Source organism: Rhinoderma darwinii, chromosome 13 (assembly GCF_050947455.1).
Source record: "Rhinoderma darwinii isolate aRhiDar2 chromosome 13, aRhiDar2.hap1, whole genome shotgun sequence".
Classification (NCBI taxonomy): domain Eukaryota; kingdom Metazoa; phylum Chordata; class Amphibia; order Anura; family Rhinodermatidae; genus Rhinoderma; species Rhinoderma darwinii.
In genome coordinates, this window is record NC_134699.1 from 49692401 (window position 1) to 49712822 (window position 20422).

General features: G+C 42.9%; 1 protein-coding gene across 1 annotated transcript in view; it reads left to right on the forward strand.

Moving 5' to 3' along the window:
- Positions 1–576: 576 nt before the first annotated feature.
- LOC142665533 (polycystin-1-like) overlaps positions 577–20422 on the forward strand; it is an 87556-nt gene continuing 67710 nt past the window's right edge. The window contains 5 exon segments of the mRNA XM_075845241.1: positions 577–582; positions 3114–3361; positions 8122–8261; positions 9635–9900; positions 14095–14470. Of these exon segments, the coding sequence (XP_075701356.1) occupies positions 577–582; positions 3114–3361; positions 8122–8261; positions 9635–9900; positions 14095–14470 (1036 nt within the window).

Consider the following 20422-nt stretch of genomic DNA (forward strand, 5'->3'; position numbering starts at 1 on the left):
GCCTATCCTCAGAATAAGCCATCAATATCTGATCAAAGGGGGTCCAACTCTTGGCACCACGCAGATCAGCTGTTTTGAAGAGGCTACGGTGCTCATGAGAGCGCTGCTTCCTCTTCATTCCTAACCTGCTCTATACTGTGAATCGCCGACGCGTTTGTAGCGGCAGTTCACATTATTACAGCCTTCTACCATTCAAGTGTATACTGTAATACTGTGAACCGCCGCTACAAGTGTGTCCGCGATTTACAGTACAAGTAGTAACATGAATGAAGGGGCAGCAGCGCTCGCATGAGTGTTGCGGCCCCTTCAAAACAGCTGATTGTCAGGGGGAGGCGAGAGTCGGACCCACACCGATCAGATACTGATGGCCTATCCTGAGGATCAATTTCTTCTAACTGAAAAACCCCTTTAACTTATATAGGGCTCAATAAATCAAACTAAATATAAATAAAAAGATCTATGCGGAAGTCACGGTATGCTGTGGATTTTCAAATCTGTGGCATGCTCTATCCTGCGCAGATTTCTTTCAGATTTGCTGTCGATTTAACCCTTTCCAATAGTGTTCCAACATGAGATATGACTGTAAGGGTGCAGCCACATGCGGCAAATTATGTTGCAGAAATTTTTGGGACTGAAAATTCGTTCCATATTTTGTATTGTAATTGATGAAATCCACTGTGAAAATCTGTGACAATTCCACAACATAATGGGCATGCTGTGGATTTGAAAATCTGAAACATGTTCTATAATCCACAAGGATTTTTCCTCTACATGTGGATGGGGTACTTGAAAATCTGCATCAAGTCTGCCACAATGGCGTTAGGTCTGAACGGACGTTTTAATGGTGGAGATACCTAGTAAACCATATGACGCCCAAATCTGCTCCTACAGAGCCAAGACAACCGTACCTCCCTGCTGGCGCAGGAGATGTGATTAGCAGATTATTTACATAAAACTGGAATATCTTCTTAAGTTTAGATGGAAATAAGTTCACAACTAAAAAAAAATCTATAGACCTCAAATAGAGCCCTTTATGTTGACCACTCTTTTTAGTCTTTTTAGACTTTCAGTATCAAACGTGGCAACTAAAGTGCTGAATCCGTGGATCTGGATATATTAGGATCTATCTGAATATATTACAGTTTTTTATTTTATATATATATACTGTTCAAAAGTTTGGGGTCACTTAGAAATTTCCTTATTTTTGAAAGAAAAGCACAGTTTTTTTCAATGAAGATAACATAAAATTAATCAGAAATACACTCTATAGATTGTTAATGTGCTAAATGACTATTCTAGCTGCAAACGTCTGGTTTTTAATGCAATATCTACATAGGTGTATAGAGGCCCATTTCCAGCAACCATCACTCCAGTGTTCTAATGGTACATTGTGTTTACTAACTGTGTTAGAAGGCTAATGGATAATTAGAAAACACTTGAAAACACTTGTGCAATTATGTTAGCACCGCTGTAAACAGTTTTGCTGTTTAGAGGAGCTATATAACTGACCTTCCTTTGAGCTAGTTGAGAATCTGGAGCATTACATTTGTGGGTTCAATTAAACTCTCAAAATGGCTAGAAAAAGAGAGCTTTCATGTGAAACTCGACAGTCTATTCTTGTTCTTAGAAATTAAGGCTATTCCATGCGAGAAATTGCCAAGAAACTGAAGATTTCCTACAACGGTGTGTACTACTCCCTTCAGAGGACAGCACAAACAGGCTCTAACCAGAGTAGAAAGAGAAGTGGGAGGCCCCGCTGCACAACTGAGCAACAAGACAAGTACATTAGAGTCTCTAGTTTGAGAAATAGACGCCTCACAGGTCCTCAATTGGCAGCTTCATTAAATAGTACCCGCAAAACGCCAGTGTCAACGTCTACAGTGAAGAGGCAACTCCGGGATGCTGGCCTTCAGGACAGAGTGGCAAAGAAAAAGCCATATCTGAGACTGGCTAATAAAAGGAAAAGGAGGTAATGTGATGGTCTGGGGTTGCTTTGGTGCTGGTAAAGTGTGAGATTTGTACAAGGTAAAAGGGATTTTGAATAAGGAAGGCTATCACTCCATTTTGCAACGCCATGCCATACCCTGTGGACAGCGCTTGATTGCAGCCAATTTCATCCTACAACAGGACAATGACCCAAAGCACACCTCCAAATTATACAAGAACTATTTAGGGAAGAAGCAGGCAGCTGGTATTCTATCTGTAATGGAGTGGCCAGCGCAGTCACCGGATCTCAACCCCATAGAGCTGTTGTGGGAGCAGCTTGACCGTATGGTACGCAAGAAGTGCCCATCAAGCCAATCCAACTTGTGGGAGGGGCTTCTGGAAGCATGGGGTGAAATTTCTCCCGATTACCTCAGCAAATTAACAGCTAGAATGCCAAAGGTCTGCAATGCTGTAATTGCTGAAAATGGAGCATTCTTTGACGAAAGCAAAGTTTGAAGGAGAAAATTATTATTTCAAATAAAAATCATTATTTCTAACCTTGTCAATGTCGTGACTATATTTTCTAGTCATTTTGCAACTCATTTGATAAATATAAAGGCGGATTCAGACGAACGTGAGGGTTTTGCGCGCGGACAAAACGCATGCGTTTTGTGCACGTGGCAGCAGCATGACAGCTTCATGTGTCCTGTTCATATGGTGCGCGACTGCGTGCTTTTCGCGCAGCCGCCATCTTTATGACACTCCGTTTGGATGTTTGTAAACAGAAAAGCACGTGGTGCTTTTCTGTTTACAGTCATTCTTTTACTGTTGTTGCACGAATAACGCTCGTTCCACGGAAGGGCTTCCTTGGGGTGCGCGTGATTTTCACGCACCCATTGACTTAATTGGGTGCGTGATGCGCGAAAAATGCCTAAATATAGAACATGTCGTGAGTTTTACGCAGCGGACTCACGCTGCGCAAAACTCATGGATTGTCTGCACTGCCCCATAGACTTGCATAGGTCTGTGCGACCCGCGTGAAAACTGCACGGACGCAAATCACGTTCGTGTGAATCCGCCCTAAGTGTGAGTTTTCATGGAAAACACAAAATTGTCTGGGTGACCCCAAACTTTTGAACGGTAGTGTATATTATTTTTTTAACCCTAAATATTTTCTATTCATCCAGGGACCTCTCGGGAAATCAGCTGACTTTGCTTTACTCAAGAGACTTTATTGGACTCCACAACATAAGGAACCTGTGAGTACACAATTAATGGGAAAAGCAGAGAGCTCAGGATGGTTAATGCTCCTGTGTATGTATCACATGTGTAGCTCTTCTATTCACCTCTCTCTTCTCTGCAGAAATCTAAGTCACAACCAAATTTGGATAATTGATGAATTATGGAAAGGCTTCCTACCTGTGCTGCAGACATTGTGAGTATTTTTCATGTAAATCATTGACTGTTCCCATTTCCCAAACATTCTTAGGGCTTGTTCACATCCGCGTTGTGTTTCCGTTGAGGAATTCCATCTGAGCTTTCCGTCGGGGGAACCCCTCAACGGAAAGGCAAACGGAAACCGTAGCTTCCGTTTGCATCACCATTGATCTCAATGTTGACGGAAACTTTGCAAATGGTTTCCGATTGTCACCGTTCCATGAAAGTTTCGTTTTTTTGACGGAATCAAAAGCGCAGTCGAATGGGATATTAACACAGGAGAAACATGGTGATACATTTTAAGGTGCGTTTCTTAATTCCTGCAAAACCTGTGAAATCAAATTATTCACTGCAACAGAAAATAAAAAGTAAAGATATGGAAATATATATATATTTACAAAAAAAAGTGTGTATAGTGTGTATATACATATGTGACACACTGCAGTGCAAAATCGGGAAAAAAAGACGATGTTTACAAAATGTCATCCATTTTTGTGTTTTTCAATGAATTTATGCAAATAGCATCAGTTTACTTTTACCACCTTAATACAGTACAACATGTGATGAAAACACAATGTCAGAATTACTTGGATATGCAAAACTTTGACATAGTTATTCTCTGATAAATTCAGACATACCAGATTTTAAAAATCTGGGTTGGTCATTAAAGGGTTAACAGAAAAACATTTCTACCCTCCCTACAAAGATATATTATAAAATGAATCCGCACAGAATTGTGGACCTAATTAAATAAATGAAACAAAATTATATCTACTTATTATAATCACTAAAATTTTTATTGGGTTTTGAAAAATAAATATTTCAGACAATTAACATACAAAGAGGATAACAGTCTGATGAACTCTAAACATTTCGAGACCACCAAAAACATGGGGAAATACAGACATACTGTGCCATAATTAAAGGGGTTGTCCACTACTGAACAACTGATGACCTAACCACCGTATATGACTTGTGTGGGTCCGCCACCCGGATCCCGCACCATTAAGCCGCTCTGGCTGCCTCCGAGCACCGGACGTACATGCCAGAAGCAGTTAGATCCAACTGCTTCCGGCTCTGTACACAGCATAACGGACCATAACATCCGATGCCCAGAGGCAGCCGGAGCAGCTTAACGGTGCGGGTTCCGGGTGTCGGACCCGCACCGATGATATACTGATGACCTATCCGGTGGATAGATCATCAGTTGTTCAGTAGTGGACAACCCCTTTAAGGAGAGAAGAAATTTAAACAGTCAGGAAGTAGAAAAGGAATGTATCACAAATAGTACTGTGAGTTCATCCAGGGTTGCCAGGCCTTTAAGGCCTGATTTACACGAGCGTGTGCACTTTGTGCACGCAAAAAATGCGGCGTTTTGCGTGCGCAAAAGGCACTTAACAGCTGCGTGTGTCATCAGTGTATGATGCGCGGCTGCGAGATTTTCTCGCAGCCGCCATCATTTTGACACTCCGTTTGGATGTTTGCAAACAGAAAAGCACGTGGTGCTTTTCTGTTTACATTCAGAGAATGACAGCTGTTGCGCGAACCACGCAGTTCGCACGGAAGTGCTTCCGTGTGACTTGCGTGGTTTTCACGCACCCATTGACTTCAATGGGTGCGTGATGCGCAAAAACGCAGAAATATAGAACATGTCGTGAGTTTTACGCAGCGGACTCACGCTGCGCAAAACTCACGGACTGTCTGCACTGCCCCATAGCCTAATATAGGTGCGTACGACACGCGTGAAAAGCACGCGCGTTGCACACGCGTATATTATGCTCGTCTAAATGATGCCTAAAGCACGATGATGTGCAGTAATATTCTGAGAAAGCATAGTCGCATGATGACAATTAGGGAATGTTCACATGGCCTATTTTCGGGCCTTAAACGCCTGAAAAACTGACAAAAAATCGGAAGCAGAATGCCTCCAAACATCTGCCCATTGATTTCAATGGGAAAACAGCGTTCTGTTCCGACGGAGCGTTTTTTTTTACGCGTAAAAAAACAGCCGCGAAAAAGAAGTGGAGGACACTTCTTGGGACGTTTTTGGAGCCGTTTTCCGTAGACTCTATTGAAAAAAGCTCCAAAAACGGCCGTAAAAAAAGCAGCGAAAATCGCGAGTGGCACAAAAAACATCTGAAAATCAGGAGCTGTTTTCTCTTGAAAATAGGTCCGTATTTTGAGACGTTTTTGACTCGTGTGAACATACCCTTACTATTTACTCTTCTAATAACTTCGGATATGGAAGGAGAGATGGGAGACTTCCACGATTTGGCAATTGACAGTCTTGTTGCTATGAGAATATGATGTGTTATGACTTTGAATATCGAGGGAACGCTCTCCAACCCTATGTCTAGGATCGCTAGTTCTGAACTAGCATGAACACTTCTTTCCATAAAGGTGTGACTGTGGAGCAAGAGTAACACATATGTAGAACAGTACCAATGTGCCCACATCCCCTCCAGCAGGCATTAGAGTTCCCATCAAAGAAGTGGGAGACTCTCGAAGGGGTTGAGTACCATCTGAGATGAATCTTGCGCATAAGTTCTAAGTGATTAATACAATGAGTGTGTTCTCCCGTTCCCAACTCAACATATATGAGGTTTTACCAGACAGGCCTATATTTAACAAATGAACATAAATACAAGAGAGTCCTTTGGAGAAGCCTTGCCACTTAAATAGAAATTTGTGAAAAGATGAAAGGTTACTCGGTTTTGATGGAAAGGACAGAGACTGCTGTAAATGCCTAAGTTGAAAATAATGAAAAAATAAAACATGTGATAGATCATATTTGCTTGTTAGGTTTCCAAAGGATTGGATAGCACCATTAATATAAAATTCTGAGAGGAACCCTATGTCTGCCAAAGGGAGAATCTAGTGTTTCGCGTTCAATCCTCAAAGAAGATAGAAGTTCCAAGTAATTATCCAATATTTCATGGGAAGGAGTGGAAAAGAGCTTTATACCTAAGTAGGGGAGTCCCGAATTAGCCCAGGCCAGGTGGAATGCAGATAAGTTAGATCTAAGTACTGTGTCAATATTAATCGGTAGCATCAAAGATTTGGAGATGTTTAGTTTATATTATGAGATGTTAGAGAACTGTGATATGATATGTAGGACCTCAGTCAGGGAAGATAAGTGCAGGACAAAATAACATGATCTGCATAGAGGCCTATCTTGTGTTCTGTCTTTCCCACCGTATGACCTGACACTTTTTAAGAGATACAGATCATTTCTGCTAGGGGTTCCATGCATAAGGTAGATATTAGGGTGGACAATGACGAGTACCATTAGAGATAGATATAGGTTTTGACATAAAATCGGAAGAAAGAATCAGAGCCGATGGAGATGTATAAAGGTATAGAATTGCGGTTTTTATAAAGGAATTAAACCCAAATTTGTCCAATATACCCTCCAAATACTGCCAGTTAACCCTATCACATGCTTGCTCAGCATGGACTGATATAAAGATAGTTGGATTCATAAAATTTCTGGCAATTTGGTTAAGGTCCAAAATTCTGCGAGCACCATCCCTGGCCTGAAGGACTTTAACAAAGCCTACTTGATCGAAAGCAATTAAGGATGGGGGACAGTCATTTATTCTGGTAGCTAAGAGTTTAGCATAGAGCTTTATTTCGCAATTTAGAAGGGATATTGGACGAAAGTTGGCTGGTGAGTCTGGTACCGTTCCCGGTTTAGGGAGGGTGACAATGGTGGCTTGCAACAATTCAGGGGGAGGCTTAAAATTAGTCTCTATGCCCAGGAAGATATTTTGTAAATGGGGTACTAAAGTATCTGAAAGTTTCTGTAGTATTAATTCGGCAAGCCGTCGGGACCGGGAGATTTATTTTGTTTGGACTGAAGAATTGTTTTATGGACCTCATCGGATGTGATGGGGCATTTATCTGTGGTGGTCAGAGAAGGGAGTTTAATGTGTGCAAGAAAGGCATCAATATTGTCTTTGGTTATCTCTGGTAGAGCGTTGTCATCTTTGAGGTTATATAACTCACTATAATATTTAGCAAACGCCTCATATATCTACTTATTAACCCCCTTACTGCCCTATAAAAACTCAAATAATACCACTATACTCTGGCACTATTTTCTATCGGTGGCACACAGCTGGCACTATTGTGTATTCGGGCATACAGTTATTAGAACACTCTCCTGACTCTGTTGTTTTTTGGAGGTGAAAACTATGAATTGAGGCCCTCTGAATATAATTAGGGGCAAAGTAAAGGGTCTAACCTGGCATTATCCACATTATAATATAAGTAAGTTGTATAGCCATATGCCCATATCACACCCTATATGAACCTGCAGGGTAAGGGAGAAACAGCGGTGAAACTATAGAGGTGCATATGCAGCAGTCGCATGTGGCCCTGGTGCCTGAGGGAGCCCAAGGAAGCTCTGACACTTCGGACGATAGAACTGCTATAAATCATGATGGTATGGAAGCCGATTTCATATATTGCCTATGGGCCCAAGACCATCATGTTACCCATCTGGGAAACAATTTATTCTTCCGAGATTAATTTTATGTTCCCAGAATAATGGTTCATTGGGTCTCAGAGCTCCAGAACGAACGGCTATTTATTTACTTTAAAGGGGTATTCCGGTTACAACAAGTAACCCTCTATTCGTATACTTGTTGTAACCGGAATACCCCTTTAAGTAAAACGACTTTTGGTCACTTTCTACTTCTTTTTGTCTCTATTCCTAACCGTAATTACAACCACACTTCTATTACTATGTTACAGGGATCTTTCTGGCAATCGTCTGCCATGTGGTTGCCCCCTGCACCATTTAATATCCAATTTGGCAGCAGGAATGAAATTAGTCATGGATCCAGAGGCAGAAACTTGTATAAATGACTCCAGTTTACATTTGCTTCCTTGTGGTAAGATACAAATAAAGTACCATTATGGTACCAAGATAAGTACCAGTTCTAATGACTGTATAACTAGGCAGGACTCGGGAAAGCTCGGTGACAATCCAGATGGGATCTATAATGGCATCCGTATCGTTGTCACCGGTCTTTCCCAGAAACAGATGTGGCAAAAACTACTTATAAAACTTTTAACAACTTGACAGAAGTCTCCGATACAAGGGTTTATTGTTACTGGGGCTTGTCACTGGGCACTGGATTCTGAGGTGACCTAAAAGGACCCTCTGTCCAAAGGAGGAGACCAGTACTATAAATCACATGTGATAGTTGGGAGGTCCTGTTACGCATTTTGCATTGGGACACACGAGCTTCAAGTTACCCCTTCTGGAGAAAAAGGACTCTTCAAATAGCCTGGTTAAATCCCATTGGATCAATAAAAATAAACCAGAACCGCAAGTTTGCATTATCTCCAGTTTGTAAAATGCTGTTTTCACTTTGTCCGGCATAGCATGGAGATGTGGGAAAACTTTGTTACCAATGTTTCTTTTTTTTCATTAAATAAATATGAAAGGAATTGAAACCATGTAAATACCATAATTAATTATTCGTTTATGCATCTCCTAATATTAAAGAGGTTTTCCCAGAATATTCACAGGATAGGTGGCAGTTTTCTGATCACTGGTGGCCCCATCGCTGGGAACCCTACTAATTTTGAAAACTGGAATCCTGAGCCCCCGGATCGTCCTCACTACCCTACTGCAGTTAAAAGGACATTGAATCGAATGGTCGACCATGCGTGCTGCCGCTTTATTCAAAGTCTATGGGAATGAAGGAAACAGCTGAGTACAGCACTTGGCTGTTTCCGTCATTGTCTTAGAAATTGAATAGAGCAACGGGTGCATGTTCGACTTCCGTGGGTGCAGTGAGAAGGATGTGGATGTTCGGGACCCCTGTTTTCAAAATCGGTAGGGGTCCCAGTGATCAGAAAGCTATCACCTACCCTGTGAATAGGTGATCATTTATTATACGCCCTTTAAGTTACACTCTCTCACCCTTCACCAGCCAATGTGCCTCTGCTATTGGTGCCATCTTGTATCATAAACTCAAACTCTTTTACACAAACTTAAATTCAGGCTTATATAGATGTGTAGAATCCCACCAATACCACACCCCACCACAGACATACACTTTAGTTGACCATCATATTAGGGTAGCTATGTCAAAAACATCCAGCAGCCCATTCTGCCCTAGACTGACTCTTACTGGTTAGTCTACAGGGCCTGCTGGAGTCTTTCGACCAATATGGAGTAGTCGATGAAATACATTTTTCTATTCATCATATTTTTATTGCTTCGATGTAAGATAGTACTTGTTTTTTTTTCCAGCGGATGAATATGTCTCATGTTTGCAAGGACCCCCCGACTCTACCCTACATTATTCTCTTGTGACCCCAATTCCTTTCTCCAGTGAGGTCTGCCTTGCTCTTTGCTTTCATCATGGTTACTCTTATTATGGTACAGATGGTATACAGCGATGCCTTTGTGGCTCTGTCCTATCACAAGTCGAGAGCTCCTGTGAGGGAATATGTTCAAGAAGTGGGGATAGCGACGCATGTAACAAAACTATCATCCAAAACCTTAATTCCGTTCAGGTGAGTATGTATTTCTTTTTACGTCTAGGGTGTTTATGGTTCTATGTATGTGCATTGATAGAACAAGGCGTTTTAGAGCTCAATGGAACAATAGGCTTAATTCTAGGAAAATTCCCATTATCAATGTATAGGAATACTACTGTGAATATGTATTTTTTTAAATCAATCCAGACCATGAAGAAATATGTCAAAGGGTCAAAGGGTTGTGTATTGTATAATGGAAAGTGATACAATTTTCCAATATACGTATTAATTGAATATCTCTGCTTGCTGTATTTCAATGGGAACCTTTATTGTTTACTTCCAGTGGATAAAAACCTGTCCCATTCATGTGATGATCAAACAGGTGCACGGCTCGTTACAGTGACAGTATGTGTTTCAGAGCTGAGTCTTCTAATGAGAACTTGTATCCTTCACATGACCAGGACAGGGTTTTATCCACTGCAAGTAAGAAATAAATGTTCCTATTGAATGACTGCAAGCAGAGAACTTGAAAACCTTAAGGAATTAATACAGAAAGTATCAATCGGAAAATTTTATCACTCTTCAAAGGGTTATTGCCACCTTAGATATTTATGGCATATCCACGAGATATAGGGTTACTTCCACCTTAGACATTTATGGCATATCCACGGGATAAAGGGTTACTCCCACCGTAGACATTTATGGCATATCCACGGGGTAAAGGGTTCCTCCCACCTTAGACATTTATGGCATATCCACGGGGTAAAGGGTTACTCCCACCTTAGACATTTATGGCATATCCACAGGATAAAGGGTTACTCCCACCTTAGACATTTATGGCATATCCACAGGATAAAGGGTTACTCCCACCTTAGACATTTATGGCATATCCACAGGATAAAGGGTTACTCCCACCTTAGACATTTATGGCATACCCATACTGCATAAAGGCAGAAAATGAATGGAAAGGTGCCCACACGGCTCTCTTCTTTGATTGCTATGGGAGTTATGTCTCGGTTGCGGCCAGCTCTCCCTTCATTCTCCACCCAGATGCGCCATCAGAGGCCGCCTCATCATGCAGGGTGGGGGTCGGAAGTCTCCCGTTCTTGAGATAGGTGCGGGTCCCAGAGCTGGGACCCACATCTATCAGACGTTTATGTCTTATCCTGTGGATATGCTATGAATGTCTAAGGTAAAAATTACCCTTTAACTGGGATTTTACAAGGGGAAGCTAGCAGCATATGTTTTTATACTGATCCAATTGACTTCAATGTGAGCTGTATAAAAATTAATATAGTGAGTTTCCCGTTGTGGTGGCTGCGGCCATACAGAATTGTAGGACTGTGTGAAGGGAAGCACTACTCTGCTACTGCTATTGGAGACACTTTGACTGTAATTATGGGAATGTGTACCTTCACAGCCCAGATCCCCTTCTCTGATGCCTCCCTAGTTTTCAATAACTACCTGTATCTGTGACGTAGCCTACATACGTTAAAGACAAAGTAGTTGTGGTGGTCACAAGTAGGTATTCTGTGCTGCACAGAGGACTAGGAGCGTACACAAGGGCGGTTATGGGGTTAAAACCTCCCTTTGTTCCCCCACTTCCCCTAGCTCGTCCCACGACTCTCCGGTTTAAATGTAATGCTGTCTGCCATCAACTGGTCAAAGGTGAACATTACATGGTAGATGTTTATTTTCATCAGCAGCTGGCAGACCGCATTACATCATACCTCCCAACTCTCAAGTATAACAAAGATGGACAACTAATGCTGCGTCAATTTTTTTCCATTTAAGCCACGCCTCTAATCCCCCCCAAACCACGCCTATACACACCCAGTTCAGCCCACACAGTATCATGCTCCCATAGTGCCTCCCACACAGTATAATGTCAAATAGCTGCCCCCACACACAGGGGCGTAACTAGGAAAGACTGGGCCCCATAGCAAACTTTTGACTGGGGCCCCCCCTCCCCTGGGTGTCACACAACCCCCCCCCCTTGTAGATAGTGCCTTTTTTACAGCCCCCCCTGTAGATAACGCCATACAGTCCCCCCTGTAGATAACGCCATACAGTCCCCCCTGTAGATAACGCCATACAGCGCCCCCTGTAGATAACGCCATACAGCCCCCCCTGTAGACTGTATGGCGTTATCTACAGAGGGGGACAGTATGGCGTTATCTACAGGGGGTTTGTATGGCGTTATCTACAGAGGGGGCTGTATGGCGTTATCTACAGAGGGGGCTGTATGGCATTATCTACAGAGGGGGCTGTATGGCGTTATCTACAGAGGGGGCTGTATGGCGTTATCTACAGAGGGGACTGTATGGCGTTATCTACAGGGGGGCTGTATGGCGTTCTCTACAGAGGGGGCTGTATGGCGTTATCTACAGGGGGGTCTGTATGGCGTTATCTACAGGGGGGACTGTATGGCGTTATCTACAGGGGGGGTCTGTATGGCGTTATCTACAGGGGGGACTGTATGGCGTTCCCTACAGGGGGGGCTGTGTGGCGTTCCCTACAGGGGGGGCTGTGTGGCATTCCCTACAGGGGGGGCTGTGTGGCGTTATCTACAGGGGGGCTGTGTGGCGTTATCTACAGGGGGGCTGTGTGGCGTTATCTACAGGGGGGGCTGTATGGCGTTATCTACAGGGGGGGCTGTATGGTGTTATCTACAGGGGGGGCTGTATGGCATTATCTACAGGGGGGGCTGTATGGCGTTATCTACAGGGGGGGCTGTGTGGCGTTATCTACAGGGGGGGCTGTGTGGCGTTATCTACAGGGGGGGCTGTATGGCGTTATCTACAGGGGAACTGTATGGCGTTATCTACAGAGGGGGCTGTATGGCGCTAACGCCATACAGCCCCCACTGTAGAGAACGCCATACAGCCCCCACTGTAGAGAACGCCATACAGCCCCCACTGTAGAGAACGCCATACAGCCCCCCCCTGTAGGGAACGCCATACAGCCCCCCTGTAGGGAACGCCATACAGTCCCCCCTGTAGGGAACGCCATACAGCCCCCCCCTGTAGGGAACGCCATACAGCCCCCCCTGTAGGGAACGCCATACAACCCCCCCTGTAGGGAACGCCATACAGCCCCCCCTGTAGGGAACGCCATACAGCCCCCCCTGTAGGGAACGCCATACAGCCCCCCCTGTAGGGAACGCCATACAGCCCCCCCTGTAGGGAACGCCATACAGCCCCCCCTGTAGGGAACGCCATACAGCGCCCCCCCCGGCAGGGAACGCCATACAGCGCCCCACCCTGAAGGGAACGCCATACAGCCCCCCCTGCAGGGAACGCCATACAGCCCCCCCTGCAGGGAACGCCATACAGCCCCCCCTGCAGGGAACGCCATACAGCCCCCCTGCAGGGAACGCCATACAGCCCCCCCTGCAGGGAACGCCATACAGCCCCCCCATGTAAGTGCCCATGTAGATAGTGCCCCTATATAGTGCCACAGTGTACATGTTGATAGTGCCACCCCCATTGAAGATTTAACCGCCATCCGCCCTGGAAGATAGCGCCACCACCCCTGTAGATAGCGCCATTCGGACTCCCTGTAGGAGCGGAATCCCCAGCCAGAGCATAGGTCGGTACGCAGCAGTATTGCAAAAATGTAGCAAAATTACTGAGGTAAAAAAATGCCACAAAACAGGCATGTGTAAATTTACCCTTCGCAAAGTAGAGTCAGGCTTTACCAAAAACACATATGATTAGGTAAAGTTCCTGAAGCAGAGATCATATAAGTGCACACTGCAAAAAGTACATGGCACCATCACCCTTTCCCTCCTTCGCAAAACACACAATAATCCATAAGTAAATTTGCTGGGGATTATTGTTGTATCATTGTTAAACTCTGAAGTTTGATATATTGGTTTGCATCATGAGTATTTATTTTTTGTTTTGTTATTGTTGCTGTCGGTTTTTATCCTTGTTTTATGTTATCACGTGATCTTTTGTTATAGTGTATGTTGTGAGAAAAAGTAATAAACCCAGAATACAAAACTACTAGATTACATTTTCCCAATTTACCTACCTGACGTTATGGGTGACAGTCATTGAAATCAATAGTATGCCCCAAAGCTCTGTGTAGGAGACTCGGAATTACAGCAATTTTTTTGAAATGATTCAAAGTAAATACAAAATGTAAGATTTGAAATATAGAATTTTGTTATGTTTTAGTTTTTTATCGATGACAATATTTCGACAATGTCATATTTTTCTTCAGGTGGCAGTCTCTGTAACAGGCTTGTCTCACTACTCTGTGTTTCAAACTTCCGGGTTTTATGTAGAGGCTTCTGCTCCTGTCCAGCATTTCTTGTGGGACTTCAAAGATGGAAGTAAACCTGTCACAACTGCCGGTGGAGTTGTCAGCCACAAGTATAGTCTGCCTGGAAAATATAGTTTACAAGTTAAAGCAGAAGGGCAGGAACCTGCAGCAGAACTCCTGGTCACCATGACAGTGCCAATAGACATAGCAGAGCTGCAATGCCCAATGGTGGCCCAAACAGGGCAAAGCCTGGACGTGTGGCTGAATGTCAAGCAGGGCACATACCTCCGAGCCGTTTATGGGGTTCACCAAGAAGACGGCCATCGTCTAACAGGTAAATTAATCCATATATTATATCTGTCTGTCTATCTAATCTATCTTTTAGAGCCCTATATGTTTCTGTATGCCCACGTCTTGTCCTTGGCTAAATGTTAATTTTAGACCTCTATAATGCCATGTTGATGATCAATGTAAGACTGTCCTACATCCATATGTTAACCTGAATAAATCCAGTATTGTAGCTACTTGATGGCAGATCATTTCCAGAGTGCCTGCAACAGATACCCCCCAAAGTGCCAACCACAGATGACCCCCAATGTTCCAGTATGTTCCCATTAAAGCCACAGAGTTCTCCCAGAGCTCATCCTATCGCTTGTATCAAGCTAGACTTGTTTCTGCACCTGACATACAGCATTGAGGTCCATATGTGAGATGCACTAATGAACATTGGTACCAACATCAGTTATTATAAAGGAACCATAGGAACAGGCTCAACCATTAAGTCACGACTTCTTCCCTAAATTTTCCTTAATATAACTAGGAGATTTGATACTATACCTTCAAAGCCGGTATATTTAGAGAGAATTAAAACTTATTTGCCAAAGTCAATAGAAATGTTCTGCAACTGCCTTCCACTAAAATCCTTTCCAAAGGATTCAGGGTTCCCCATTTTTGAGATTTTGAAGGAGGGGGGATATAAGACCTAGTCGACAAACCCATAATCATGTCTCATTCGGCCCTGCTCTGATGATAATGTAATTGTCTGCAGAGAAATTATATTGCTGTAAGGTTGGGGCCCTGGATGGTATAGGTCCCGGTGCAGGTTGTGTAGTGGAACAGATTGCATAAAGACAGGTATGAGGGCAAAAAACACAGACCGGTGGTAAAGAATTACAACAATTCTTCTCAGTAGCCACTGAGAGGCACAGTCTTACGCAATGGTTCAGGCAGGCAGATGATGGCTGGCTCGCTGTAGATATGTTACAGATGGGGTCAAGGGAGCCCTTCCCTAGTACAGGGGTTGGTCTGGCAATTCAGGCCTACTGGGCCTCAATATGGTAGCTGCCTAGTGGGCCTTAATATGACTGACTTCCTGTTTCACTAGTCTCCCACTAGTGTCTGGACTCTGACCGCTCCACTACACTGACTATTGCAGGCCCAACGATAGATTCTAGTGCTATCCTTGCCGCTCTTTTCCATCCAATGCAGTTTATCACAGCTCCTCAATCCCTCCTGCACAGACTTGTTACTTTATGGACACTAGCCCAAGCTCTGAACACCGTTTAGTGGACTCACTGACGTCTTCTACACTAAGCTCCGCCCCCAGCATGACATCTGCCCTTAGCGCTAAACGCTGCCCACAAAATTGCGCCAAGTGCTTGATCCAGGACCCTACAATTTACATAGAGCCTGCAAACCAACCATGGCCAGGCCTGCAAGGGAACAGAGTCAAAACAATGTGTCATCAGCACAACACTATACACAGTGCAATATATACAGTGGCTGCACAGACCACTGACTGGACTCCACTTAGTGGGGAGAAGAGAAGACACAAAACCAGCAGATAGCAGCGGACAAAGCTTATACTTTCATAACATTTACAATTAAACATGTAGAGCTAATTTCCCTTTAAGTTGGGAATTTATCCCCCACACTTTACATTGCTATGCACAGAACAGTACTGCAAAAGGTGCGACGGGGCATTCAGCCTGGTTAGCTCTGCCCACCAATAATAGGACTTACCTGCAGGGACAAGACCAACCAAACAATGATCTTGGAATCAAATATTATCGGGAGATTGAATGTTAACACATTATTTTCTTTTAGCTACCATTTAAAATCTCATTAAAGGCAAACCCTACATTGTAATATTACTTACGGGTTACAATATCTATTACTGTAATTTGTAAAGTTATGTAAAACTTATTATAGAAACCAATTTCCAGTAGTAGGACATACCTCATGTTTTATAGCGCACATTTTTCATAGTGAATGCTGCAGTAAATATATTAATAGTCATGGTTTTCATTAGAAAATGATAAAGGATACATTCAATAGTAGGAGCTTCAGTGCCATCTACAGATGTGACACATTATTGTCACATCTTTAATGCAAGAACCCTTTACAGAAATTATTAGGGAACTGCAAAAATAGCAGTTTAACTTTGGAAGTGACCTGAAAATAGTGAAGTTGTTTTAATAAATTTTTTTGTTAAGTTAGAAGTTCTCAAAAAAGTTGTCTTTGTCCCATGCATGTTAAAGGCTATGTACACCTTTTTAGGGTACTTTTTTCTTAGTCAGTGTGTTTAGTGTAGCTTTCTAAATAGTTTTGATTAAAAAAATGGTTTTACCTTTGGAGATACAGCTGTTCTGCATGCACTATATAGAACAGCCTAGTTTTACACTGAATCCGTTAGTCCCGCGGACAGGGCCGGACTGGCCATCTGGCAGTTCTGGCAAGTGCCAGATGGGCCGGTGAACAGTGGGCCGCCTGCTGGCCTGCCGAAACGATCAGTGTCTCAGACGGCAGGGTACAGCATTTCTAAGGGTTCGGCACAGCAGCTAAGAACTGCTGTCCGGCTGTAATAGCAGCCGTGGTCTGTGCTGCTATTACTAAAACTCCCTGTGCTACTTTAAAATCTCCCCCTCCAGCCCCCCTTCCCTACTCTTCACACAACCTCCCCTCCTGCTGCTGTTACCAGTCGGGACATGAGGGAGGGGGAGGGGAGACTGTCGGCGGCACTGTGTCAGGCTGTGAGCAGGAGAAGTGCTGGAGTGAAGAATCTCACCCCATCACCCTGCTGAACTCCCTTCATAAATATCCTACATAAAAAGTATGTGCATGTGTGTTTACAATGTGTGTTTATGATGTGTACATGTGCATATAAAGTGTGTGTGCTTGAAAAAAGTCCTAATGTTGGACTGAAACGTCGCACCTCTGTATGTTGGCTTGAATAAATCAGTTTTTTTCATCCATCCTGTTGGAGTGCTGCGAGATTTATTTCTCCTGAATATTGATACAGTCCTAGGATCTGTAGGATCTGGACTGCTTGCTGGCACCCGTTCACATATCTAAGCTTTCTCTTACTGAGATTGAGTGCTGCTGCTTTCTCTGTTTGAATATATATATATATATACTACCGTTCAAAAGTTTGGGGTCACCCAGACAATTTTGTGTTTTCCATGAAAATTCACACTTATATTTATCAAATGATTTGCAAAATGACTAGAAAATATAGTCAAGACATTGACAAGGTTAGAAATAATGATTTTTATTTGAAATAAGAATTTTCTCCTTCAAACTTTGCTTTCGTCTTGGAATGCTCCATTTGCAGCAATTACAGCATTGCAGACCTTTGGCATTCTAGCTGTTAATTTGCTGAGGTAATCGGGAGAAATTTCACCCCATGCTTCCAGAAGCCCCTCCCACAAGTTGGATTGGCTTGATGGGCACTTCTTGCGTACCATACGGTCAAGCTGCTCCCACAACAGCTCTATGGGGTTGAGATCTGGTGACTGCGCTGGCCACTCCATTACAGATAGAATACCAGCTGCCTGCTTCTTCCCTAAATAGTTCTTGCATAATTTGGAGGTGTGCTTTGGGTCATTGTCCTGTTGTAGGATGAAATTGGCTCCAATCAAGCGCTGTCCACAGGGTATGGCATGGCGTTGCAAAATGGAGTGTTAGCCTTCCTTATTCAAAATCCCTTTTACCTTGTACAAATCTCCCACTTTACCAGCACCAAAGCAACCCCAGACCATCACATTACCTCCACCATGCTTGACAGATGGCGTCAGGCACTCTTCCAGCATCTTTTCAGTTGTTCTGCGTCTCACAAATGTTCTTCTGTGTGATCCAAACACCTCAAACTTCGATTTGTCTGTCCATAACACTTTTTTCCAATCTTCCTCTGTCCAATGTCTGTGTGCTTTTGCCCATATTAATCTTTTCCTTTTATTAGCCAGTCTCAGATATGGCTTTTTCTTTGCCACTCTGCCCTGAAGGCCAGCATCCCGGAGTCGCCTCTTCACTGTAGACGTTAACACTGGCGTTTTGCGGGTACTATTTAATGAAGCTGCCAGTTGAGGACCTGTGAGGCGTTTATTTCTCAAACTAGAGACTCTAATGTACTTGTCTTGTTGCTCAGTTGTGCAGCGGGCCTCCCACTTCTCTTTCTACTCTGGTTAGAGCCTGTGTGTGCTGTCCTCTGAAAGGAGTAGTACACACCGTTGTAGGAAATCTTCCGTTTCTTGGCAATTTCTCGCATGGGACAGCCTTCATTTCTAAGAACAAGAATAGACTGTCGAGTTTCACATGAAAGCTCTCTTTTTCTAGCCATTTTGAGAGTTTAATCGAACCCACAAATGTAATGCTCCAGATTCTCAACTAGCTCAAAGGAAGGTCAGTTTTATAGCTCCTCTAAACAGCAAAACTGTTTACAGCGGTGCTAACATAATTGCACAAGGGTTTTCAAGTGTTTTCTAATCATCCATTAGCCTTCTAACACAGTTAGCAAACACAATGTACCATTAGAACACTGGAGTGATGGTTGCTGGAAATGGGCCTCTATACACCTATGTAGATATTGCATTAAAAACCAGACGTTTGCAGCTAGAATAGTCATTTAGCACATTAACAATGTATAGAGTGTATTTCTGATTAATTTAATGTTATCTTCATTAAAAAAATCTGTGCTTTTCTTTCAAAAATAAGGAAATTTCTAAGTGACCCCAAACTTTTGAACGGTAGTGTGTATGTATATATATATATATATATATATATATATATGTGCGTGTGAGTGCAGAACGCTATAGCTGTTGTATTTATTTCACTCGTAGTTTAAATGCTGCAGATTTTACCAATGGATTTTGTTGTGGAAAGTCCGCACCATAAGGGCTTGTCCACACGTATTGTAATTGCTGCAGAAAATTTCTGCAGCAATGCCGCAGAAACTAGCAGAAATTCCGCTGCGGAAAAACAGAACCATTTACTGTGTTTTTTCCTGCAGAAAATGGTGCAGATTTTGATGCGTTTTTCTCAATGTTGGGGGATGGTGACATCTCCTCTGAAAAACGCAGCAATTCAGTACACTTTTCTCAGCGGGGATTGACATGCTGCGGTATGAAATATACGCACCACCGGTCAATTTCTGGTCGGAAATATTACGCAGCGTGTGGATGAGATTTGTTAAATCTCCCACACTTTGCTGCTACTGTATTCTGCTGCGTATTTTCCGTCAACAATTCCGGAAGGAAAATACGCAGCAATTCCGTTACGTGTGGTCAAGCCCTAATACAGTAGCAGCAGAGTTGTGTGAGACATAAAGATATTCTTTTCTGTTGAATTCAAAAGATAGCGATCAGATGCCGTATTACAGAGCAATTCTTCCCAAAAAGCATTGCTTCTAGGTGAGAATATCTCCAAAATTTGGTGACATGCTGAGGCACCATATAGCGGCATCAGAATGAATTAGTTAGCTTATCAAAATTGCTAGAAAGTCCTTTTTAACTTTTGCCAAACAAACAAAAAGTTATTCCATTTTAACTTATTTCTGACAACTATTGTAAATTTCTCTTCCCACGTCAAGGATTAATACAATAAATTGCGTAAGACAAGATTTTTCATATTGGTAGTTTCAGAATTTATTAAATATTCCAAACTGAGACAGTTTCCTATCGCAGCAAATACCTATTGCCACCATTTTCTTTTGGATTCAACGATCCCTGGTGGATTACACCTTAGTCAGGTATCAGCCTATGTACCTACAATTGTGGCATGTCACTTTATTTTCACTTTACTAAACAATCCTTAAAGGGATTGTTTGGTTCAGAAAACCTATTTTTAAATGCTCCATTAGAACACTCTATTAATAGACGGGTATCTAATATTTATTGAATATTATTGTAGAGTGTCAATTATTAAACATATTATCCAGAGTAAATAGAGCAACTAAGAATTTCTCAGGAGGACTCGCCAAGTCCGTACATTACAAAGATGACTCATTCAT